This window comes from Puma concolor, chromosome D4 (assembly GCF_028749965.1).
Source record: "Puma concolor isolate L17-30 chromosome D4, mPumCon1.1.hap2, whole genome shotgun sequence".
Taxonomy (NCBI): domain Eukaryota; kingdom Metazoa; phylum Chordata; class Mammalia; order Carnivora; family Felidae; genus Puma; species Puma concolor.
This window is the reverse complement of record NC_141679.1, coordinates 58,218,491-58,242,416: the sequence shown is the minus strand read 5'-3', so window position 1 is coordinate 58,242,416 and position 23,926 is coordinate 58,218,491. Positions and strand designations below refer to the sequence as shown.

Below are 23,926 nucleotides of genomic sequence, written 5' to 3'. Positions count from 1 at the left end.
CTCTGCCAATGGCCAGCTCATCATACCCTCCCTTCCTGCCAACGGATAAGAATAAGAAACCTATAGATCCTATCACTAGGAGGAAACCTGGTCTGCCCAGCACCTGGAGGTGGCAGGAAATCTTTGTGGCATTTCCTTCCCCTCCAAACCAGAACGAAGAAGCGTCCTGACCTTTGAACCTACACTTTAGACTTTAAAAATCTCTGTTCTATGAAATCAGTGCTGATATTTAGAGAAAAGGGAAACAATAGCCAGGAGGGGCACCAGCTTCCCAAAGCATCCTTTTAACAGGAAAGGGCTTCGTGACCCTAAGTGTTCTCCTATGGTCTTCCAGAGGGTATAGGGGGCTGAAATTATGAGAGAAGAGGAATGCATTCTCCTAGATGGACCAACGACTGAGCTGGAGCCTTTGAGAGTCTGCATAGCTACCACCAATCAAGATGTAGAACCAGACCAGTCCTGGGCTTCTGCGGCAGCTTCTGTGATCACCTTGAATAACCCTTGCACCTTCTAATAGGGACACTACTCCACAGTGCCAGGAATCTGACCGATTCCGGACTCTGGACTCTCCCTTCAGCTAACCTGGGACCCACTATGTCCTCCTAAGGCTCCCAAATTGCCTCCTACAGATCAAGACCTCTGGCCCACCAGGTAAACTTCTGCCCTCTAGCTATGTCCCACCCTAGCCACCCTTATGCTGTTACCCACCCTGGCACAAGATTAGCATGTCAAGTAGCCTGTGGGGGGAATTCAGCAGACATGGAGAAGCAGCTTTGGCCCCTCCTTTCCTGGGCAGCGTTAACCCACCTTGACAGAGATGTGGCCGTGGGCCTGGGGAAGGTGGGCAGCCAAGAACCAGTCCCCAGGTAAGGGGCTGCTGACGTTAAAGATGCCTGAGGTGCGGTTGGGCAGTGTCCAGCTGAGGGTCAGTGAGAAAACCCCAGGCACAGCTGTGTCCCCCGGGAAGTGTGTGTGCAGGGGATTGATGACAGGGGGTGCCCCGGACCGGAAATACCTGGGGGACCAGAATGAGGAGAGGAAGACAATAGGCAATGGGGTGGGAGACAGGAAATGGGGAAAAGAACTGTCAACTCATCACCAATAACACAAGTGAATTCCCTACACTGATACATACAACAAAGTGGTTCCAGGTCAGGAGTCAGGACATAAAGAGTAAAAGGTCAGCTCAGACTCTCACACAGTCAAACAGTACTCAGGAAGTAGTCAGGAGACAAAGGTCTTGTCCCTCACTCAGTCATACTTCAATCCGGACAAGGGTCAGGGATCAGGGTCAGGAGGTCAGTTTAGATACTCATAAAGTCACACTTTAGTTTGGAGAGTGGTCTGGGGTGGGAGGTGGGGTCAGGATGTTAACTCGGACACTCACACAGTCACACTTTGGTCTGGACAGTGGTCCCCAAAAGTTCCCCCCTGCTCCTTGAAGATGATGAGGTTCCAAACAGCCAGGAACGTGTCCTCGGGAACGTGGAAGTGGAAGAGCTCGGTGCTGGCAAAGGAGCGGAAGGGACTCAGCTTGCGGGGTGAGCAGGTGGAGTAGTCAGTCAGGAAGAGGCCTCCTGGGGAGCATGCAAGAGAAAAAGGAGCAGCGTAGGACTCAGGGCATTTCTGCTAAGCAACAGGCACACCAGTCTTCCTCACCGATAGCACAAACTCAACAAATATTCTCTTCTGAGCCAGGAGCTGGGTCTCATGCTACCCTAGCCATCATCTGCTTTAATCCTTACAATGCCTTGGGGAAAATGACCCGTTTTTACAGATAAGGAAACTGAGGCTCAAGCCTAGACCAAACTGAGAATTCAAACCTACATCCATCTACATCCCAAACCAGGACCCTTTATATGACCCCTCACTTAGGAGCCATTGTTCTCCTCTTAGCAAGCCTAATAGCACAGATGTGTGAATGGCACACATGTGTATGTGTGTGTGTGTGTGTGTGTGTGTGCGTATGTGTGTGTGTTGGCATGGACTCTTGGGCCACTGAGCAGGCTAAACTCCACCTGTGGAGCTTCAAAGTCAGCAAGGAACTGTCTAACTTTCCTTGTTTATTTTCTTCCCCTTTCTGTTCCCCTGTGGTCCCAAGAGCAGTGAAAACCCTCAGAAGTCTCACAAAAGCTGTCTGTATACTGGCTCAGGGCAGGAGGGAGGGTTGGGTGGAAATGTGGTGAGGATGCAAAGGACCAGCTTGGGTGGCAGAGGCAAGAAGAGGAGCTGGCAGACACCATGAGAACTCCCAGGAGAGAAGGGAGTCATCAGGCCCTCTAGGATTCAGAATGAACAACCAGACGGCGTTTCCCCAGAGGAAGACCCAGTGAGGCAGTCAGTTCATGACTCAGTGGAATCTCAAACCACTTGGAAATATTCACACTTGGGGCTGGGGGGTACTGGTCATCTCTAACTGAAGTGCCAAGCTACAAGATACCTGATCATGGTTGTTCAGAGCACAGCCAAGGTGAGCAAAAAAGTCTAGTGGCAGCAGCTAGCCAGGCAAAGCACACAGGCACTATGACTGCTAGAATTGTGAAAATAACCTGTAGCTCAGCTGCATAGAAGGGTGTCCCAAATGGCAGGCAAAATTCTGGAGAATCTGACTGCTCTAGAGATTTAAGACCAGCCCCAGAGAAGCACAGAAGGATGCCCCCAGGACAGATGAGAAGGCTCGGAACTCAAGCAGCTTCAGGACAGAGCAGGGGCTGGAGGGGAGACCCTGGACGAGAGTTTTCAGCCAAATAGGAAATACCCGCAAGGCTTACCTCGTCTGACAATCTCCCTTCCAGAAATGGGAGCTATAACTCCAAAAATGAGGTATATGATACAACAGAGAAAGAGCTACCTGGGAAAGACAGTCTGCAGAAGGAGGGAGCACAGGTAAGGAGGACACCGGTGAACTTCAAGGTCACCCTACCCAGAGCTGCCCTAAATATGTAGAGGCCACTGGCCCTAGACTGGCCTCTCCTCATCCTCAAAGGCCAGTCACACCAAAGGACTAGTCAGTCCAGTTCAGACCACATGATTGGTCTCAACTGTCAGCGAGGAAGACCTGCCACCTTGCAAGCTGAGCACTGATTAACAGGGAGGCAGAAAGCCGAGAGCTAAAAAGCTTGGATACTATTGTTACAAGCAAGCAGAGCTCTGGAGCGCCCTCTGCTGGGGTCGAGGGAGGGCCTCTCCTCCTCCAAAGCGGGTACCAGGGATGGGTCACCGGATGGGCCATTGCTACTGCTAGGAAGAAATGTTGGCCAGGCCCCTAATGCGGACTCTCAGAGAGAGTCTCTAGTCAGAGAACTAGTGGTGAAAAGTAGCTAATGAGTTTTGGGAAACAATGGATAAACAAATACAAAAATCCTTGTGATTCAAAGAAACATGGCATGGCCAGGAGAACCGGGGAACTAGTTAAGCCACCCCAAAAATGGCTAGGGGCTATAGAGATCATGGAATGGGCCAGTGGGAAAAGTCCAGCAACTTGACATAGTGGGAGGAACCCAGAAGTTCTGAGGGGAGACGCTTGAGAGAGCATCCACAGCCCCAATCACCGCAAGCTCTGGTTTGGCATTTCACAACAGAGCTGTGGCCCAGAGGAAACATGAGTAAAGCCCTGGTCAAGCTCAGATGAAGCTGTCCTGGATGCTCCACTACCTCCACATGAAGCTAGAGTGACTCTTCCCACCATCTGAAACATACATGCACATACACAGACAGACATACGGACACACGTGCATACAGGCAGAGGCGGGCCCTGCTAGTGATAGCACTAGGTAGAACAAAAGGTAGAACACTTCCTGGAATGGGCAGGCACACCTGGGCTATGCAACTATAGTCAGCGGAGGAAAAGATCCAAGGATTGGGGTAGGACCAGGAGACCCAGGAGGTACCTTCCATTCCTGAAATGAGATTGAAGCCAATAATAAGCATTTATCAAGACTATACTATGTGCTGTGATGTGCTATGATGGTCCTGTGACACTGCCAGCCTCTCCTCTGGTGAAATCTATCACCACCACTAGGTCACAGAGCACCCCTGCAGGCAGGCCACCAAGGCAGTGATTATTAACAGCATTAAGGGCAACTCTGCCCGAAGTAGGGCCTATTCAGTGCTCTTTTCCAACTTCATTACAAGTCTCCCCAAAGCACCTGAACCCACTTCTGGACGATCGTGTTTTAACCCACACCTTTTAGCTTTATACAGTTCTATGGCTCATGAACAAAGAAGTCATGGTGGCAGGGATGGAAGCTATGAATTGGGCTCAAAAGTATGGATTCTCCCTCGCCCGAACTGAAAAACTGGTATGGCTGCTACCTCCTCTGAGTGTCTAATCTGCCAGCAGCAGTAATCAACACTGAGCCCCTCTAGAGCTCCTTCCTCCAAAGAGTCAGGCTAGGGCTGACCAAACACTGCCAAACACTGCCTCCAAATAAGAAATCCATTTGGAAGGTGACACTTCAGTAATCCATCTATACAAGAAGCATGTTCCTCCTAAAGAGGAACATGTATTCTTCCCCTCACGTAATAACATAGGCGCTCAGAGGACACACGGGCTCACATGCACCCCACAGAACATACCAACAGACAAGCATGTACATACACTGACATGACCAGCATTCCCAGGGACCCCTAAGGTACACACACAGACGCTTAAGTGCCCAGATGCCAGTGCACATACACATAGAGTTTGGACATCTCTGCAGGGGCACAACCGTTGGCATGTATTGATCTCCTCAAGCTTGTACACTGAACTAGGCCCCCAGAGCTCACCGAAACCCAGCTCCAACCCTCAGCTGCTTGGGTGTTATTGCCAAAGACTCCCTTAGGCACATCTCCATCCTATCTACAGTGCCACCCACCAGAGGTGGCAGGGGTTGAGGCCATGAAGACCACAGTCATCTCCTTCTGAGAGGGCCAACTTTATGGCATATCTCCTACAGCCAGGACCCCCTCCTCCTATCACATTCTACCCATTAAGAAGTTGGACCTCTCTCTCTCTGAATCACTTCCTCCCTGAATGGTGGCTATAGGCTGACAACCGGCAAATGAGGAAGAATTTGTGGATTAAGCCTCCTTTTGGGAAGACAGGGGAGAGGACAGGTTGTGCTTTGAGTCTTCTCCCAACTGGGTCAATTTTCCTATTAGGCATATGTTGCAGTGAAAAAAACCACTAGTATGGGACAGGAATTAGGAAACTTTTTTCTAGCCCCAGTGCCACCATTTACAAGCTTGTATGACCTTGGGAAAACTGCACCCCAACTGAGCCTCAGTTTCCCCATCTGTAAAATGGCCCCATCTGTATTTCAAAACTACTCTAAAAGTGTCAGGAATTATTCCTAAGCAAGTCAAGTTTATCTGGAACAAGGCTCATTAGCAAAAACAAATCCCGTTATAATGGTGACTAACCCATGTCCATCTGTTTGCTACACGTTGTTCTCAAAACTGTTTTCTTAACCCTGTTTTAATGCATGCCCAATATCTCAAAGTTTAGGCCACATCTTCCCACACTGGACTAAAGGCTCTCTGGTGTAGGAGGATCATGTCTCCCCCATCAAACTTCCCTTGCAGGAGAAGTTTGCAAGTTTTCTTCCTCAGAAAAGCAAGAGTCAATGTGGGGTCAGCGTGGACACCAGCAAAGAAAACCTTGGAGTCTCTGTCCTGGGGACTATTAGGCACCTGCTGAGCCTCAAGCCCACAATTTGCTCTCTTCTGAACCTCCCAATTCCTCTCAGTTGTGTAAGACCTCTCTCCTCCCTATTTCTCCCCACCTCTCCCCCAGTGATCTAGCTGCCCAGGTCCCACCTCTCCTGAATCCCTCCAGTCCATCCCTCCCTGCCAGAACCCCATCCCTGCCTCGGTGCTTCCTGCTTCTGCACTCACCAGCCCCTGGGCCAAGGACAGAGAACAGCAACAGCAGCAATAAGGCGGGCGGCAGCTGGAGCCCAGACCTGAGTCGAGGCTGGGAGAGGGGCACGGTATGAGAGAGAGGGGTGGGTAGTGGGAGAGACTTGGGTAAACACAGAGACGAGGGCAAAGGCTGAGATAATGGATTGGGCTGTGCTAGGCACTGGGGTTTGAACAAGGGCAGGGAAAGGGATGGAAGGAGGGGCTGTGATGGGGACTGGAGCAAGGGTAGGGTTTGGGCCTGGGGCTTAAGCAAACACTGGGAATGGGGTCGGGACAGGGGATGGGCTGGGATTTGTGACAGAAGGTGGAACACGGGCATAGGCGGGGTTAGGGGCCAGGAAAGGCACAGGGACTGGGACTGGAGCGGGGGCCTGGGTTGGGACCTGGATCTGGGCATTCGCTGGGACTCAGGCCGGGGCTGGGACCGATTTGGGAAGCGGGGCGAGGGCGGGGCTGGGGGCCAAGGGCTGGATGGGGATAGGACGAGGGGCCGGGACAAGGGCTGGGCCATGGCCCGGGGCGGGGGCGGGGCCGGACCGGCCAGCGCGGGGAGCGCGCAGAGCTGACCCACGGCTCCGCTCCCCACCCCCGGGGGGTGGCTTTCGGTGTCCTTGTGGGCCCGGGGCTGGGGTCGGGCCGGCTGAGGCCAGGCCCGGGACCTGGGTAGGAGTTCAGGCCTGGGCGACTCCGGGCTGCGCTGGACCGGCGATAACCAGGCCCCGCGGCGGCGGCCTCAGCCTGACGTAGTACGACACTCCGCCCCTCCTCAATTCGATTGGTCCTTATCAGTAAAGCCCACCCCATGCCCTATTCTATTGGTCTCCAACTTGATTCTGCGGGCCTTCGAGGACAGACTCCCGCCCCAGCCCCAGCTCCCTGAACCCTGCCTTTCTCACCCCATCCTGGGAGCCCCGAAGCCCACCTCAGATCCTCACAGTCCCCACTGATGGAGCCACACACATCTCATAGGAACCTTACAGAGACCCTCACAAACCCAGACACCTACGGACGTCCCCACAGATGTCCGCAGACTACCCAAACACTCTCACAGAGATCCAACAAACCCCTTTAAGAGAAGTGAGCCCCCTAAACTCGTCCCCTTTGGTCCAATGCAGCCTCCTCTGGAGACCGGACTGTTGTTGCCACGGAGACTACCGGGCGTTCCGATTGCTCTGGTGACGGATCCCTCCTCTCCCAGCACGTGTTCCAGAGGTTTCAGTCAAGCTCCTCCCTCAACGGCCCCGGAACCCCTCGTCCCTCCCCAAGTCCCCCTCCTCAGATCTGGCCAGAGCTCCTTTGCGAATTTCTGCAGGTGTCCAAGTCCCCTCGCCAAGTCGTAGACTTGAAGGCAAGGCCTCTCGCTACATAGCAAGTACAGCCAGGTCTCATCCAAGAGCCTTCCATCCCTCGCTAACATTTCCCCTTCCCAGCTTAAGACGAGATCCTGACCTAAGGACTTGTAACAGCCAAGACAGGCCCAGAGGTATGTAGTTTCTCCAATGGCTCTTCCTCCAAGCCCTCATCTCGTTCCCCTCCTAACGTATTCTGTCCCTTCCCACCTTAGTCCAACCCTCTCCCATTCTCTACTTTTCATCCTTACCCTCCCCCTCCACCACATTTCTCCACCCAGTTCCGTCTTCCCCTTCTTTTTCTCCTTCCTCTCCTCCTACCGACTGATTCTCCACCCTCACGTACCTTTTCCTGTGCTGAATATCAGATCATCTTCCTAACCTACCTCTCTCACTACTTCTTGTCCCAAGCTTCCCCTTTGGAAAGACTAATGAATACAAGTAATGAATCCATCTGGAGCATGAGGGGGAAAGTAGGGAGCACAGAAAGTTAAGGCTGGAAAAGTTAGGCAGTGTTGCAAGTAATGACAGGCCTTGAATGTCAGGGCCCAGAAATTTGGAGTTAATCTTAAGGCTGAGACAACTGAGTGTTTTCAAGCAAAGGAACAGCATTGTTAGACTTGCATTTTAGAAAGATCTCCAGTGGGTCATTAAGGAGGGCTGACTTCTTTTAGACATCCCTCCAAGATAAATTAGTCACACCTCACTCCCCACAGCATCCTGAGCTTACCCCAGCACAACATCAACTCATCTGTATTGTCATTGGGTTAACCTGGTCCACCTTCCCAGATTCTTTCAGAGTCCAGTGCTTAGCACAGTGCCTGGGTGAAAGTGTAAGATTGGGCTCTTCAAAAAGTATCAGTTTACAGGGGCAACTGGGTGGCTCAGTCAGTTAATCTTCCAACTCCAGCTCAGGTCATGACCTCACAGTTTGTGGGTTTGAGCCCCGTGTCGGGCTTGGTGCTGACAGCTCAGAGCCTGGAGCCTGCTTTGGATTCTGTGTCTCCCTCTCTCTCTGTTCCTCCCCTGCTCATGCTCTGTGTCTCAAAAAAAAAAGTAAAAAAAAATTTTAAGTATAAGTTACATAAATCAATGAAAGAATGGCTGAGTGGATTGATGTGCTGGGAAAAGTCGCAGAGGGGCAAAGTTGTTACATAATCCAGGTAGAAAACTATGAGAACTTGAACAGAATTGGAGGGGAGAGAATGGATTTTGGTAATACAGTATTTAGAAGACAGGAAACACAGTTCTTGGTGCCTATTTGAAGATGAGGGCTGAGGGGAAAGGATAAGACTAAAATAATTCCCAGAGTTCAGTTTTGATGCCCTGTGGGACATCCATTTAGCAATGTCCAGCAAGCAATTGGGTTTGAGTGTGAAGTACAGGGATTTAAAGAGGTCTGAGCTGGAATTATGGATTTAGAAATCATCAGCATACCAGCCGGAAGTAATTGAAGCCTTGGACATGAATAACATCAAGGGAGGCTTGATTATGATCCCTAGACAAAACAGGCTGCAGTCAGGGCCCTGCCTAATGCATCATGACATTGTCTTGCACTCTTAAGAGCAAACCCCCACCTTGGCTTGGTAGTATCCCAGTCTCTAGAACTCCACTGCCTGAACATCCTGGTCCTAAGACTCAGGCCCCTGCTCTTGGACTAGCCAAGCTGCTATGTTCAGGCTCTTCCTGGGGCATGGTCCTCTGCTACCATCTACTGATGGGATTCTGACTGCTTCAGCCTTTCTATCTTTAAGCTCCCTCACAACCCATAGCTACATGCCACACGGCATCTAGGCACACAGGTGAACCTCTTGGCACCATACCCTGACCCAAAGTTCATCTTGCTTCCCCTTTACATCTCAGGTGCACAGAAAACTTTATCCTAATTCCATAATCCACCCCCCCACCCCCCCCACCCCCCCGTGAACTCTGACTTGCAGACCCTCCAACCTCCGATCCCAACCTAATGAAGCCTGTACCTTATTCTACCACTAGACGGAAACAGACGAGGTCACAGAAGAGCCTCAAACAGCCATGGATGCAGAGGAACACCCCTCTTCAAAGGACCCCTCTGCCAAGGACTCACAGGAGCCCCCTGGCCCTGAAACATCCTTTGAGACTTCCATCCCTGAGACCCCTTTAGAGCCCCACACCTCTGAGATCCCTTTAGAGCCCCACATCTCTGAATCTCATAGGACACCATCTGCTTCCCAGGCCCTTTTAGAGACCCACACCTCTGAAACCCCTTTGGCAACTTACATCCCTGAGACCCCCTTAGAGCCCCACACCTCTGAATCTCATATGACACCATCTGCTTCCCAGGCCCCTTTAGAGATCCACACCTCTGAAACCCTTTTGGAGCCTTCCATCCCTGAGACCTCTTTAGGATACTCTGTCTCGGAGATCCCTTTGGAAACCCCTATCCCTGAGACCCTACTGGAGACTCACATGTTTAAGGTCCCAGAGAAACACCTTTCTTTTCATACCTCATCACAAGGCCGTATCACTGTACCTTCCTCTAATACTCTGAAGGAAGACCTCTCTGAGTATTCCTCCAGTGAGGTCTCACAGACAGGGAGGTCTACCCAGATCTCTGAGTCTGAGATCCTTCAAAAGCACTCCCTTTCAGGCCCTTCAGCCCAGGTCCACCTGGACACATCTGCAAAGGAGAAGGAAGAGGAAGGAGAGGACAAGGAGCAGGTGGATGCCACTGACAGTACCACACACACAGCTCAGCCTGGACACCAGCTGGTCAAGAAGAAGGGGAAGAAAGGAGTTAGCCGTAATTGTGCCTGCACTTTTCCCCATTCCCCATTATATATATAATTTATTGTCAAATTAGTTAACATACAGTGTACACAGTGCACTCTTGGCTTAGGGAGTAGATTCCCATGGTTCATCACTTATATACAACACCCAGTGCTCATCCCAGCAAGTGCCCTCCTCAATGTCCATCACCCATTTTCCCTGCCCCCTAACCCCCCACCCCATCAACCCTTAGTTTGTTCTCTGTATTTTAGAGTCTCTTTTGGTTTGCCTCCCTCTCTGTTTGTAACTATTTTTTTCTTTCCCTTCCCCCATGGTCTTCTGTTAAGCTCTTCAAGTTCCACATATGAGTGAAAACATAGGATATCTGTCTTTCTCTGACTGACTTATTTTTTAGCATAATACCCTCCAGTTCCATCCAAGTTGTTGCAAATGGCAGGATTTCATTCTTTCTCATTGCCAAGTAGTATCCCATTGTATATATAAACCACATCTTTTTTTTTAATTTTTTAATGTTTATTTATTTTTGAGAGACAGAGGCAGCATGAGTGGGGGAGGGGCAGAGAGAGAGGGAGACCCAGACTGTGAAGCAGGCTCCAGGCTCTGAGCTGTCAGCACAGAACCCGACGCAAACCACATCTTCTTTATCCATTCATCAGTTGATGGACATTTGGGCTCTTTCCATAATTTGGCTTTCTGTAATTTGTTGAAAGCGCTGCTATAAACATTGGGGTACATGGGGTACATGTGCCCCTATGAATCAGCACTCCTGTATCCTTTGGATAAATTCCTAGTAGTGCAATTGCTGAGTCATAGGGTAATTTTATTTTTAATTTTTTGAGGAACCTCCACACTGTTTTCCAGAGTGGCTGCACCAGTTTGCATTCCCACCAACAATGCAAAAGGGTTCCCCTTTCTCCACATCCTCTCCAGCATCTATTATTCCCTGAATTGTTAATTTTAGCTACTCTGACCAGTGTGAGATGGTATCTCAATGTGGTTTTGATTTGTATTTCCCTGATGATGAGTGACATTGAACATCTTTTCATGTGTCTGTCAGCCATTCAGATGTCTTCCTTGGAAAAGTGTCTTTTCATGTCTTCTGCCCATTTCTTCACTGGATTATTTGTTTTCCAGGTGTTGGGTTCGTTAAGTTCTTAATAGATTTTGGACACTAATCCTTTATCTGATATGTCATTTGCAAATATCTTCTTCCATTCCATTGGTTGCCTTTTAGTTTTGTTGATTGTTTCCTTTGCTGTGCAGAAGCTTTTTATCTTTGGAGCTCCTGGGTGGCTCAGTCAGTTAAGCATCTGACTTTGGCTCAGGTCATCATCTCACAGTTCATGAGTTTGAGCCCTGCATCAGGCTCTGTGCTGACAGCACAGAACCTGGAGCCTGCTTCAAATTCTGTGTCCCCCCCCCCCCCCGCCCCTCCCCTGCTCACTCACTCTCTCTCTCTCTCTCAAAAATAAGTGAACTTAAAAATTTTTTTGAAGAATCTTTTTATCTTGATGAGGTCCCAATAGTTCATTTTTGCTTTTATTTCCCTTGCCTTCAGAAACACGTCAAGTAAGAAGTTGCTGTGGCTGAGGTCAAAGAGGTTGTTGCCTGTTTTCTCTTCTAGGATTTTGATGGTTTCCTGTCTCACATTTAGGTCTTTCATCCATTTTGAATTTATCTTTGTGTATGGTGTAAGAAAGTGGTCCAGTTTCATTCTTCTGCATATTGCTGTCCAGTTCTCCCAGCACCATTTGCTAAAGAGGCTTTTTCCATTGCATATGCTTCCCTGCTTTATCAAAGATTAGTTGGCCATATATTTGTGGGCCCAATTCTGGGTTCTCTATTCTATTCCATTAGTCTATGTGTCTGTGCCAATTACCATACTGTCTTGATGATTACAGCTTTGTAGTAGAGGCTAAAGTCCGGGATTGTGATGCCTCCAGCTTTGGTTTTCTTTTTCAACATTACTTTGGCTATTCAGAGTCTTTTGTGGACTTTTCCCCATTCTCATCACTGTCTTACACCTGTCCCAATAAGAGGGGATTGGGTTACTCTTTGACCTGGCCCCTTCTTTCAGTTTTAGGGACTCCTTACTTCCCTTTGGTTACTCAGCCTCTCCCTTCCCAGGTTATGCAGTTCAACCAGAGGTCCCCACTCAGCAGACAGAGATGGTGGAAGTGGCTAAGGCAATGCACAGAAAGAAGTTCAGTGCTCAGGCGAATTATCTTTTCCAATGGGAGAAGAATGCAACCCTGAATGCCATCCAGACAGGTGAGCCCAGGAAGCCCTTGAGAGGCCTGTGACAGGCCCATGGCCAACCTCCAATCCAACTATATCAGGGAACCTGCCCTGAACAATGGAGAGCTGTTCCTTGTAGAAATGGCAATGCTGCCTGCCTGAAATATTGGAGTGGAGCAGGCAGGTGGGCCAAAGTGGATGGCATGGGTGCAGGAAAAAAGTGAAGATATTCATATAAAACCCAGGTAGGGACAGGCAGCTAAAATGAAGTTGTTTAAAAAAAATAAAAAAAGCAGGGCCACAGGCCGACCCCACATCTAGGGCTCTAATAGCCTACACCAAACAGACCTTAAAGCAGAGATGGCCCAGACCTTGGATAGTCCAGGAGACTTGGTGCTCTGACATGGCAAAAGGCCTTGGTCCACTTGGTTGAACTCCATTAAAAGGCTGTCACCCTGCATGCCAGACCGAGAATCACCTGTTACCCAAAAGCCATGAGTCTCTCCACCAAAAAGGAGAGTTGTACCTCCCAGCCCTGTCAATTCCAAGTCTCAGCCCAGAATTAGTACTTTTCACAGCCCCATTAGTGGCTTGCTAGCTTATCTAGTCGGCATATAAAGGGTGTGCAGATGTACTAGGTATACATATGCCATCCGGTGTGTGAGCATGTGTACCTGTGTTGCTGAACTTCATGTCTACAGGGAATACCTTCAGAAAGAAGGCCACCCTAACCCACTCTGCAGATTCTGGGGTTTCTAGACTGAATTAGATAGACATCACTGTATTTATTTTTGTCTTTCATACTTCCTTTCCCATTATGATAGGAAGAGAGTTATGTTGAGACTAGATGAGCCTAAGATAGAAAGACAGCCAGGTAATTCTATGTCCTTCTCCCTTCTCCATGCAATTTGCTTTCCTCATTCTCATGCAGGGCCCCTTCCCCCTCCACCCCGGGCCAAGAAAGTCACAATGATCTCATTTGGGTCTCTAGAGAATCCATATATGTTCTGTGTAGAGAAAGATCAAGTGTAAGCTTTTCTTTTATTTATTCAGCATTTATTGAGCACCAACTATGTGTCAGGCATTGAGCTAGATGTGGAGGTAGTGGTTGGTGGGATTTCAAAAACAAAATCCCTCAAATAATTTGTACTCTAATGAGAGACACCAAAAAGTAAAAGGATAATTGTAATTCATTCTAATAATTGCTGTGACTGAGGTTAGCCCAGAGTGCTGCATGAGCAGAGATAAGAGGCACCCAATCTTGGGGGCTCAGGGAATAAGCCTTGGAAGGGATGACTTCTCAGCTGAAATCTGTAAGATGAGTAAAAAGAGGTGGCCAGGTAAAAAGTGAGGTAAGGTGAGACATGACAGGGCAAGGCACCAGGAGGAAACTGCAAGCAATGTTGGACAGAGCTCAGCTCTGGACCAGGAGAATTGTACAGGCATTTCTGTGGCAAAGGTCAAGAGTTGGGACTATATCCTAAGGGCACGTGAGAGTCACTGCAAGATTTTAAATGGGACAACAACACGACCAAATTTGTGTTTTTGAAAGACCACTGTGTCAGTAGCATAGACTGGAGAAAGATACGACTGGACATAGGAAGACTACATTTGGCCCTGGTAATAGTCTGGGTAAGAAGCGAATGGGTATAGGTGGATGAAGTAGATTCAAGAAACGCTGAGAAGACAAAACTGACCTTTGGATCTTTGGATGTGTAGGATAAGAAAGAAAGACATGCCTGGAATGACATCTAGGTGTTTGGCTTAAGAGACTGATTAGATGATGATGCCATTCATGAATGCCTAAAACAGAGTAGATGCATAAGTACCTGTTGGATGAACAGAGGACAAAGGATGAGGGCGAGGTTCGGAAGGAAGAATTGAATTTACTGCATTTGAAGTGCTTGTGGAACATGCTGGTAAAAGGGTCCAGTAGACAACTGGCTGTATGGGTCTGAAGCTCAGGAGAGAAGTCTGGACTAGAGACATCCTTCATGAAAAGACATATGTTGTATGGAGATATTCTAAGCAAAAAGAGATGTTATCATGCAAATGTGAGTATGTGACCATGGAATTGACTGTGTTGTACCTTGCCTGGTATTTTCACAGTAAGCATCTGTGCCGTAGACCTCTTTGCCACAAATATTATTCTGCAAAGTTAATTGACCATAAGGCAATTTGCCGTAAAAGATAAAAAAAATAACTAGTTGACAGTTTGGTTTGACAGTTTGTTGGTTTTATCCACTGTTTGGCAGTTTGGTTTCATTTCTCCACTGACACAGTACTCCCATTTATATATATATATATATATATATATATATATATATATATATATATATATATAGTATAAATCTTAGTCCTCATAATGGTCTACACTGTGGCAGAGTTTTGAGCTCACATTTCCCATACAACTTTGGAATGTCTATCAATGGACATGTGACAATATGCCAGGAGCAAACAACAGTGTAGGAGGCTTTCACAACACAATACACAGCTCAGTGGCAAATATGCATCCTAGTATTTGGAAATTGATACCTCTCTTAGTGAAGGAGGAAATTTTAGCAAAAAAAGAAAAAGTGAGATGCTGAACAAGGAGATGAGTCAACAAGCAAAAAAAAAAAAAAAAAATTGTATAATGCTATGAATGAAAGACTTTGAAGACAAGTGCTTAGGGTACAATCCACAACATACAATCAGTTATTTACACAGCATGGCCATGAATCTACACTATGCATTTTAAATTCAAATATTTGGATTTTGCAATAAGGTCATATTTAATTTTGGTATTCATTTTCCATGTTTAACTATGCCCTCTTTAATGAATGTCCTTTTATTTTTTTGTGATTTTATCTTTCGTGGCAAAATTGCCTATGGCCAATTAATCATGCAGTGGAAATGTTTGCGGTGAAAATGCTTGGAGCACAGATTCTTAAGGTGAAACTACCTAGAACCACCTGGTACACCGTCAAAATGGCATTCCAGATAATGTCTCCTCCCCCTACCAGTCCTTGTCCACTTATAACAGAAAGACAGTTTGGAATCAGAGCAGAGAGTAGAGGGTCCCACTCTGGACTATATAGCCTGATGTCAATTGTCCTGCTTTAAGGGCACTGACACTTATAATGGAGTCTGAGGTATAGTTGCCGGTCTCTGTTTAAACTCTAGTCTGCTTCATCTAAAGGCGGGGCACTGACTCCCATATCAGTGCTTGCACTTGACTCTCCCAGGCTTTCAAGCGGGACCTTGATATGTGGGCACTGACCCTTGTTCACCTCCACCTCTCATCTGTTCACCGAGTGTATCCTGCTGCTCTGGACAGAGTTCAGAATTCCGCTAGTGGAATCCTGGCCCCCACTCACTTCCATTGTGACTCTACCTATATACCCTGCCCTTTCAACAAAGCCTCACTGCTATAATGGGGCACTGACACTTCAGGCTGGCAGGATCGAGACAGAAGTAGCAAAGCCAAAAGCCACGCCTGGACAGGCTTTAGACCCTGAAAGATCATGGGTAAGGCAAGAAAAACTAGACTGACAATTAGGCACAGAATTGTGGATTGTGGCCCTGGCCAGAGTCAAAGACCAGAAGACACTAACTCTTTCCCACCCTCCTTATGGAACTTCAGTGTTAAGCCTAGAATACTGGGTCTCTCTTCTGTCCTGAAGGAGTTTGCTTATTCATTTAGTCAGTCAAGCTGTCTGTGCTCTCTGAGCACCTATTCTGGGCCAGGCCTTGTACGAGGACTAGAAATATAGGTGAAAACCTACAGTCTAAGAGGAATACAAGTGAAAAGTCCACTATTATAATGCATTGTACTGTGAGAGGAGTAGCAAAGGAGTCAGAGAAACAAAGAGGAGGAGCCCCTAGACAGGCAGAGGAAGTCAGGGACAACTGTTTGGTGGAGGTGACACTTCATTGTAGCCTTTAAATGGGAATGAGTCCCATAGCTGAAGGTCCCACTCCATAAGGACTCATACAGGATTCTTGCCTAGAAGTTGGAGTAGTCTCAGGTTTCATGAAGGGTGAGAAAATGAGTGGAATGTGCTCTCTGGTTCTCCCACATTTAAATGGCTCCACCCTTGCCTTGTAGTGAGATTGACCATGAAGCCAATTTCAGATCCCACTACTGAAACCAGGCTCTCAAGGGTTGTGGCATCTTGCTGGTGCCTATTCTCAGGGAAACTTCCTAGCCTCACAAGCTTCTGTTTCTTGGTCTTCACCACTCATGACTTCTGGCCTACCCCTTTCTCCTGATTCTTAGAAAACTATAGGCAGCCCTTCTCAAGTTCATAGATAGCATCAGTTCAGGAACACCAGGAACATAAAGGGAAATAGGAAGGTGCCAAACTGGAAAAGTGAGGAAAACCCTCCTCCTGGTCCCAGAGCTGCCCAACCTCCTCCTCCTCTTCTTGTCCCTTTAACAACCACATTTTCTTAGGTGCTAGTCCTCACCATCTATTCTATACCTGGCCAATCATCTTCCCTTTCCCTCAACTTAGACACTTCAATGAAACAAAACAAAGTGAGGCTGTAATGTGGGAAGGGGAGGAAATGAGAATCTTAATAGCCACAGAGAACTCAGCAAGATTCGTGTTCGTCTTCAAGCAAAATTTCATTTCGAATCTTCCTGCTCAGAAACCACTTCAGAAACTGAAGACTGTCTTCAGTCATTTCTGACAGGCTAACAGAAATGGAGTAGATCCTGGGGTGGGAAAGGAGCTGAAACACTTGTGGGATACTGAGAAAATCCGATGGGGAAGATGTCTCAAAGGGTGGAGATCATGGGTGGAGTGAATACACTGGGGAAGAGGTGAGACCACAGGGGCTGAGGGGGGTGCTTAGGCTATTTTTTCTTTTCACTCTTCCCTGTTAATTCCTCCACACTCAGGTCTCCATATTGGCTGGCGCTGCCCCCATTATCTATGGGACTGTTTCCAAATTGGAGATGAATCCAAATGTTTTTGTGGACACTTGTTGAGAGAGCACCAGATCGTCTCAGGTAGGGAGAACTGACCAGCCCCTGTCCATGGGAAGGGAAAACTATACTCGGGCCATGTGTTGGGATGTATGAGAGAAAGTGTGTGTGTATTGGTATGGGGGAGGGGGACTGGCACAGGAAGGCTAGGCCCTATTAGGTGCCAGTCTAATCCTCCCATCCATCCCCATTCCCATAGACATATCTGTGCCCTGCAATGTGGGCCAGTGCCGCTGCCTCATGTTCTGCTTTATCCCATCACGCCCAGAGGAGGTGGGTGAGTTCTGGCTTAAAAGACGAGCTACCTTTGACCCTAAGGCCTGGAGGGCCCAATGTCGCTGCAAACACAGCCATGAAGACCATGCAGCTACTGGGTCCCATTCCTGCAGGGTGAAAGGTAATTTCTAGGGTGAGGGGAGTACAGGGGTGGGCATGGGTAGGATGCACATGGTTTGGGGATGAGGATGGGGGAACTGGTAGGAGAAACTTGGGTTTGTGGTTGGTGAGGAAGAGAGGAGAACATAGTCAGCCCGTGGGAAAGCGCCAATTCCCTATACTTGTCTTGGCTTCCCCCTTGCCCTAGGCTGTTGCTGCAACTGCTTTGAGTCTAATTTCCTCTGTGCGGCCTGTGACCGGCGCTGGGAGGAACATGAGACTTTCTTTGAGACTGAGGAGACCCGGCGACGAGGAGGGAGGCCTCACGGTAAGGGGGCAGGGGCAACCTGGAACGGGACCATTCCAGGACCATAGTCAGAAGGCCAGGCAGGAAGGTGCTCCCACCCTCAGTCATTCCATCCTGGACTACCTCTCTCTCTCAGCGCCTGCATCCCAAATTGCACCGGTCTCCAACCCCAGGAGCAGACTGTGTGCCTTTTGCAGAGATGCCTACCCTCTGAGAAGCCATAGTCAGGAATTCTGACTCTGAGGCTTTACAGACACAGGGGCCCTCCGGCCATCCCAGCACCCATCCCAGACCTCCTGGGCTCCCTGGCCCACACAACCTGTGGCCTGGCCCTAAATTTGACCCCCATACCTGACCCTTTCACCTCTGCTTTTCCCTCCTCCAGGGACAGACACTGTCAACACCTGGCGCAAGCCTCTCTGAGCCTGGCTCGAATCAGCAATAAAGAAAGGGGAAGCCACTGGAATCTGGCCTGCTTCTGTATGGGGTGGACAGAACCCAGTCCAGTGACAAACACCCTAGGACCTTAGAGTTGGTACCTGTTGGGAACAAGAGAGGGCACCGCACAGGAGAGAGGCTGGATCAAAGCATCTGCCTCCACCACACCCACACTCAAGCTGCTAGCTCTGGCATCAGAAGGAGAGTGGCTTCAAGGAAGCCAAGGAGGGAGGGGGGTTTAAGAAGGATAGAGGAAACACTGATGTTAGATGCAGTTGGGGACTCCAGTAGGATAAAGACTGAAAAGTGTCCATTGGATCTTACAATTAGAAGGTCTTCATATAATGTAGTTTCAGTGATGCAGTGGAGGTAGAAACCAAGTGGTAAGTTTGAAAGAGTTTCTTTAAGAAGCTTGGATGAAAAGAGCAGGAGAGAAGTCAGACAATATCCAGAGGGGGATGTGCAGTCAAGGAAGCATTTTTTAGGAGGGAAGAAAGGAAGGGACCAGTAGAGAAAAAGATTTTGAAGATGCAGAAGAAAAACAGAGATACCTGGTGAGACAAGATGCCAAAGATGGAGGGAGGGAATGAGGTCAGGGCAGAGGTGAAGGGATTTGTTCTACACAGGAGAAACACCGCTTCCTAAGACCAAGAGGAAGGAAGAAAGAAAAGGATGGGGACTTCCCTGAGCTGCAGGGAGGAGGATCTTGAAGTTTCCCTGTGAAGTAGGAGACAAGGTCAGTTGTTGGTGGGGGAGGAGAGGGATAAGAGTGGGGAGTAGGAGATGGGAAGACAGAGGCGAAAGTGTGGGAAGGCTAAGGTGGGGAACTGGAGAAAAACCTGATCAGTGGATAGTTGAGGATTCAGGGACAGCTGAAAGCAGGAATCTAGTTAAAGAGGAAGAGAGAAACAAAATAGATTGATGGTGATGGAAGGTATCAGGGAGGATGATCAGGAAAATAAAGCAAAAAAGAAGGCTTGAGGATGTGGAGAGAGCTGACCATACAAATGGAAAGAAAGTGAAGCCAGGAAGCAACTGACAGATTGAATAAAGGAACAGTCAAAGGACTAGAACGCTCTAATAAGGTGCAGTAGCAGATGTAGTGGTAGGGATCGAAGCATAGGAGACAGTGGTCAGAACCTACAGAGAGGTGCAGCTCTCAGGTGAGAAAAGCTGCCAGGGATCACAAAGTTTGGAGTAAAAACTGTAGGCCAGGGGCCAAAATCAGTGAATCATAGATTATTTTTATGCGGAGTGGGAGATTCTGGCACTAATTGGTTCTGTGATCCTAGGCATATCATCACTTTCCCTCTCTGGGCCTCAGTTTCTGGATCTATAAAAGAGGAATAATTTCTGTGCTACTTGCTCTCCCTGAGAACCTAAAGAAATCACCAGTTTCAAAGTGCTTTGTAGTCACCTACCCTGCCTGACTGCTTTCCTTCCTCTTCCTAGATCCCAGCTCTTTTTATCTCTTGAACTTCTCCAGCGCAGCTCTAGGGGTTGCTCCTGTCTCAGAGGCACCACAAGAACTGCATACAGCCTCTAGGGCACAGAGAAAAGGCCAGTCAGTCTACATTTCCCCACATTTGGGGAAGCTATCTGTCCTTCCAAAGGAAGGAATGCAATCTGGACTGCTAGAACTCCTAGTGAAATTACAGGGTCAAATGTCTGCCCATTGGAGGAAAAAGGCCTAACAATAATATGGCTATACAAAAGATTATTCCTATCTCCAGAAGTAGAGTTCTTCTTGACTGGTGATATGCAATTAGTGCCATAATGACCATTCACTGAAACGAATTCAATAGTCAACAGTAAAGGAATGGTTACTGTAATAAACTCATTCAAGGAAGTAATATGCAGACATTACAAAGTATATTTACATAGACTATGTAATAATATGGAAAATTGATTGTAAGGGGCAGAATAGGAATATACATCCAATACATATGTACTTTATATAATGAACGGAAATGAAACCCCAAATGTTATTCATTCCACAATCACTGATGTGCTAAAACAACAGCAACAACAACAACTACAACAAAAACCACCTAAAGATACAGTGGTGGCTTTTGTCCTAAGTGTTAACTGTCAGGCTAAACCTTGGTTGGGTAAGTATATTAGCATTTTGTGACCCCTGTTCCTTAGGTCAAAAATATATATTCCAACAAAATGAAATATACTTCTCACCCAGCAATGACACACTCCCGTTGTCCCTCAAACCCGACTAACTGAAAATACCAGGTACGAGGCTGTTTCATACACCATTTCTGATTAGAAAAGAACATTGGATACCTACTCCTTTGCTTGTTAGTCGTGCGCAAAGACAGGTCACTATCGCCGCCTCCCGTTAAAAAGAAGGAGGAGGAGGAGGAGGAGGAGGAGGAGGAGGAGGAGGAGGAGGGAGGGAGGGGACGGGGAGGGAGAGCGGAGGGGGAGGAGGAGAAGAAGAGGAAGAAGAAAGCAAAAAAAAAAAAAAGTCCTGAAAACGAACTGCAGAATCTTGAATGTTGGAGTATGCACACAAGAACATAAACAAGGGACTGCCCTTAGATGAGTAAGTTAAAAACCTTTGAAACGCTCAAGGGTCTGAAATGCCCTCGTGGGGAAAACGCTGGCTATCTTATCCCTCCAGTTAAATACAAAGAACTGAGGGTTGATGGGGGTTGGGGTGGAAGTGGGAATGGCCATCACTGGCATTGAGGAGGGCACTTGGGATGAGCACTGGGTATTGTATGTAAGCAATGAATCATGGGAATCCACTCCCGAAGCCAAGAGCACACTGTATATATACAGTGTATGCTAGCGAACTTGACAATAAATTACAAGAAAAAAAAAAAAAGATAAAAGGACCGGTCTCAGTTCACCTTCAGCCTCACAGGGCAGGCATTCCCGCCCCCTTCTTCCGGGACTCCTAAAACCTTGGCCTCCAGGGGTTGCGGTGATTCCCGGAGCCAGCCAGCGCCGAGTGCCCGCCCACAGAACCCGCCCTCCTCCTGACCAATGCGGGGAGAGGGTCTACGATGTCAGAGGCTCGGCGCCGCACCAATGTTGTGCAGCAGAGCCAAACGGAGTTAAATCCCACGTCTCTTAATCCTTCCAATGGAGTGAGAAAGTCTCTTGGGGAAACACTTAGGGGGCCCAATGGCAAAGGAACTTTCACTCTGACCAGAAGTCGAAGCCAATGAAGTGGAAAACTAGCCCACGAACTGGCAGAAGCAGCCAATGGGATGAAAAGATTCCGCCCCCACCGTGGCGGCGGAGCCAGTGGAGTGAATGACACCACCCTCTGGTCCAAAGGACCTCAAGAGAAGCCCAGGAGCGCGGCCAATGGGATGGCAGGGCTCGCTCGCGGCCTCCAGCGGAGCCAATGGCCGTCGTTTGCCGGCTCCGTGGCGGCCCCCACCTCGGGCTACTGCGGGGCCTGCTTGCTGGCCGGAGGAGAGATTCGGCGGCTGAGGGCAAGATGGCGGCGGCCCTGGTGCTGGCCGCCGGGCTGCGCGTGGCGCGCGGGGCTGTAGCGCTGGTGGGGCCGCGGGGGGCGCAGGTGAGGAGCGGCCGCGGGGGCGCGGAGGGCGTCCCGCGGGCTCTGCTGCCCTCCGGGGCCGGCGTTCTCCCCCAGGCGCGTGCAGCCCATTGGCCTCGCGGGGACGGAGCCCGAGCGTCTGGCAGGGAATGCTGCCTCTCCTGGAGGCGCAAGCTCCAAGGCCGCTTGGCGAGGTCGGGCTGGTAGTCGGCAGCAGCCTCTCGGCGGTGGCTCGGGCGCCCAGGTGGCGACAGGGTCGGTGCGTTGGCTGCTGCCTCCTAAAACCGAACGCCTGTTCCGGGCAGCCTCCTGAGTGCCCCCTGCAGGAAGTGAGGTTTGTCTTCTCGGAGCCAGTCTCCTGCCCGCCTCAGACCCCTGGCCTTCTTAACACGTGTTAATCTCTCATCTTCCCATTTACCAGAGGGGTCAGGTTCATCCCAACTCTTTCTCCCATAGTGTGACAGCACTGACTTGAGCCTTCTCTGAGCCCCCGGAAACGGGCATCCCTACCCTCAGTCCCCTGCGGCTGTCGTTGCTGAATTCACTTAACTCTTCCTTTCACTGATTCAAGGAACTGGAGTTAAAATTCACAAAAGAGCTCAGATGTAACACCAAGACATGTTTGTGTCAAACAGGGAAATTGTGTGAAAACCTGAATAAAACAGGTAAAATACCTTAGAGATTAGATAACAAGTAATGGAAATAAGTGGAAACTTAGTAACAGGGCTTGAGTACAGGGAAAGAGCTCCAATGGTCTTAAAAGATGATGCAGAAAACTTTATATTTGAAGCCAAGAGGAGGGATTTATCTAAGGTAATTCCGTGATAAAAGAGGAACCAAATCTTAAGTTTCCAGTTCTCATCCTGTGTCCTTTCTCCTGAACAGTGCTAAATTTACTAGACACTTTAGGAACAGGAATCAATTGCAGTACTGAATCCTGTATTGTATCTAACCAGGCTCAGCACTATCTGACCCTACTCTCTACTGCTGACACTCTGAAATTGAGGAAATTTTCCTTAGGATGGGAGCCACTAATAGGTTCTTAGAAGGGTGAAGTTAATGATTATCAGAGCCCGGCCTCTGCCAGCTCCTGACTGTATGGGAGAGGTATTGTCAACCCCCTCCCTTGGGTATGTCTGACCCACTTTCAGGTCCGAGGAGCTGCAGGTGTGACCGATGGAAATGAAGTGTCCAAGGCCCAGCAGGCAGCTCCTCAGGGAGCAGCCCCAACTATCTTCTCCCGGATCCTGGATCGAAGCCTCCCAGCTGACATTTTGTATGAGGACCAGCAGGTGGGGTGCCCTTAGGACCCATCCTCTTGGGAATTTAATAGGTACCATCAGCCTGTTGAAGTAACAAGGTGGCCTCTGGCCCTTCACTGCTTCCAGTGTCTCGTATTCCGTGATGTGGCCCCTCAGGCTCCTGTGCACTTCCTGGTCATTCCTAAGAAGCCCATTCCTCGGATTAGCCAGGCTGAAGAAGAAGACCAGCAGGTGGGAAGAATAGAGCCAAGGTTTGGCTTTGGGGGGAACCCTGGACTCAGCTAGAGGTTTTGCTCTCTGTGAATGAAGCCACCCATCTCCCTCCCTTTCCCTCTAGCTTCTAGGACACCTTCTCCTTGTGGCTAAGAAGACAGCAAAGGCTGAGGGGCTGGGAGATGGATACCGACTTGGTGAGTGACTTTTGGCCATTGAGCCCCTTGCCTATGAATTCTCATACCTACCCTTCAATATGATCTTTATTCTTTGACCTTTCCCGTGATCCTGACCCCCTAACCCCAAGCTCCATTTCAGTGATCAATGATGGGAAGCTGGGCTCACAGTCCGTGTATCATCTGCACATTCATGTACTTGGGGGCCGACAGCTCCAGTGGCCTCCAGGTTGAACCTTCCAACTGACCAAGAACCCAAGACCTGGATTCTTGGAGGATGGGGGAAAAGGGACCCTATGATGCTAATAAACTTGTTCTCCCTCAATTTTGGATCACTGTCTTAAATATATAAAGATTTATATCACAAATAGAAAAGAAAACATTAAAGATA

The 23,926-nt window shown here is 48.8% G+C and overlaps 3 protein-coding genes and 1 long non-coding RNA gene across 18 annotated transcripts in view; 2 read left to right on the top strand and 2 right to left on the bottom strand.

Moving 5' to 3' along the window:
- The window catches only part of TMEM8B (transmembrane protein 8B), a 69,298-nt gene extending 62,641 nt beyond the window's left edge, over positions 1-6,657 (bottom strand). For 11 of the 13 annotated variants that reach the window (XR_015242820.1, XR_015242819.1, XR_015242822.1 and 8 more), the window contains exons 1-3: positions 5,881-6,656; positions 1,388-1,577; positions 808-1,015 (exon numbers count right to left, since the gene is read on the bottom strand). Coding sequence is in view for 6 of the 13 variants with exons in the window: in XM_086683476.1 (XP_086539602.1) it covers positions 808-1,015; positions 1,388-1,577; positions 5,881-6,418 (936 nt within the window). In the remaining 7 variants the exon portion in view is untranslated. Of the gene's footprint in view, positions 1-807; positions 1,016-1,387; positions 1,578-5,880 lie in introns of all 13 variants that reach the window. The other 2 variants (XM_086683475.1, XM_025912839.2) reach the window with 2 other exon arrangements.
- Positions 6,542-18,380, top strand: FAM221B (family with sequence similarity 221 member B). 2 transcript variants are annotated; one of them, XM_086683485.1, is made up of 7 exons: positions 6,542-7,390; positions 9,252-10,038; positions 12,153-12,296; positions 17,152-17,262; positions 17,438-17,635; positions 17,822-17,941; positions 18,306-18,380. In XM_086683485.1, exons 2-7 carry the CDS (start codon positions 9,291-9,293, stop codon positions 18,341-18,343), a joined length of 1,359 nt encoding a protein of 452 aa, XP_086539611.1. In that variant the 5' UTR covers positions 6,542-7,390; positions 9,252-9,290; the 3' UTR covers positions 18,344-18,380. The 2 variants fall into 2 exon arrangements, with proteins under 2 accessions (XP_086539611.1, XP_086539612.1); XM_086683486.1 differs by lacking the exon at positions 12,153-12,296.
- Positions 11,960-20,722, bottom strand: LOC147574904 (uncharacterized). Its single transcript, XR_015242828.1, has 2 exons — positions 20,658-20,722; positions 11,960-19,900 (listed from the first exon to the last, which is right to left on the bottom strand). It is a non-coding gene; the product is annotated as an uncharacterized LOC147574904 (long non-coding RNA).
- Positions 20,723-21,660: 938 nt separating this feature from the next.
- HINT2 (histidine triad nucleotide binding protein 2) lies at positions 21,661-23,860 on the top strand. 2 transcript variants are annotated; one of them, XM_025934982.2, is made up of 5 exons: positions 21,661-21,905; positions 23,036-23,176; positions 23,273-23,377; positions 23,484-23,556; positions 23,667-23,860. In XM_025934982.2, exons 1-5 carry the CDS (start codon positions 21,729-21,731, stop codon positions 23,678-23,680), a joined length of 510 nt encoding a protein of 169 aa, XP_025790767.1. In that variant the 5' UTR covers positions 21,661-21,728; the 3' UTR covers positions 23,681-23,860. The 2 variants fall into 2 exon arrangements, with proteins under 2 accessions (XP_025790767.1, XP_025790759.1); XM_025934974.2 differs by having other exon boundaries at positions 21,672-21,905; positions 23,678-23,860.
- The last annotated feature ends 66 nt before the right edge of the window (positions 23,861-23,926 follow it).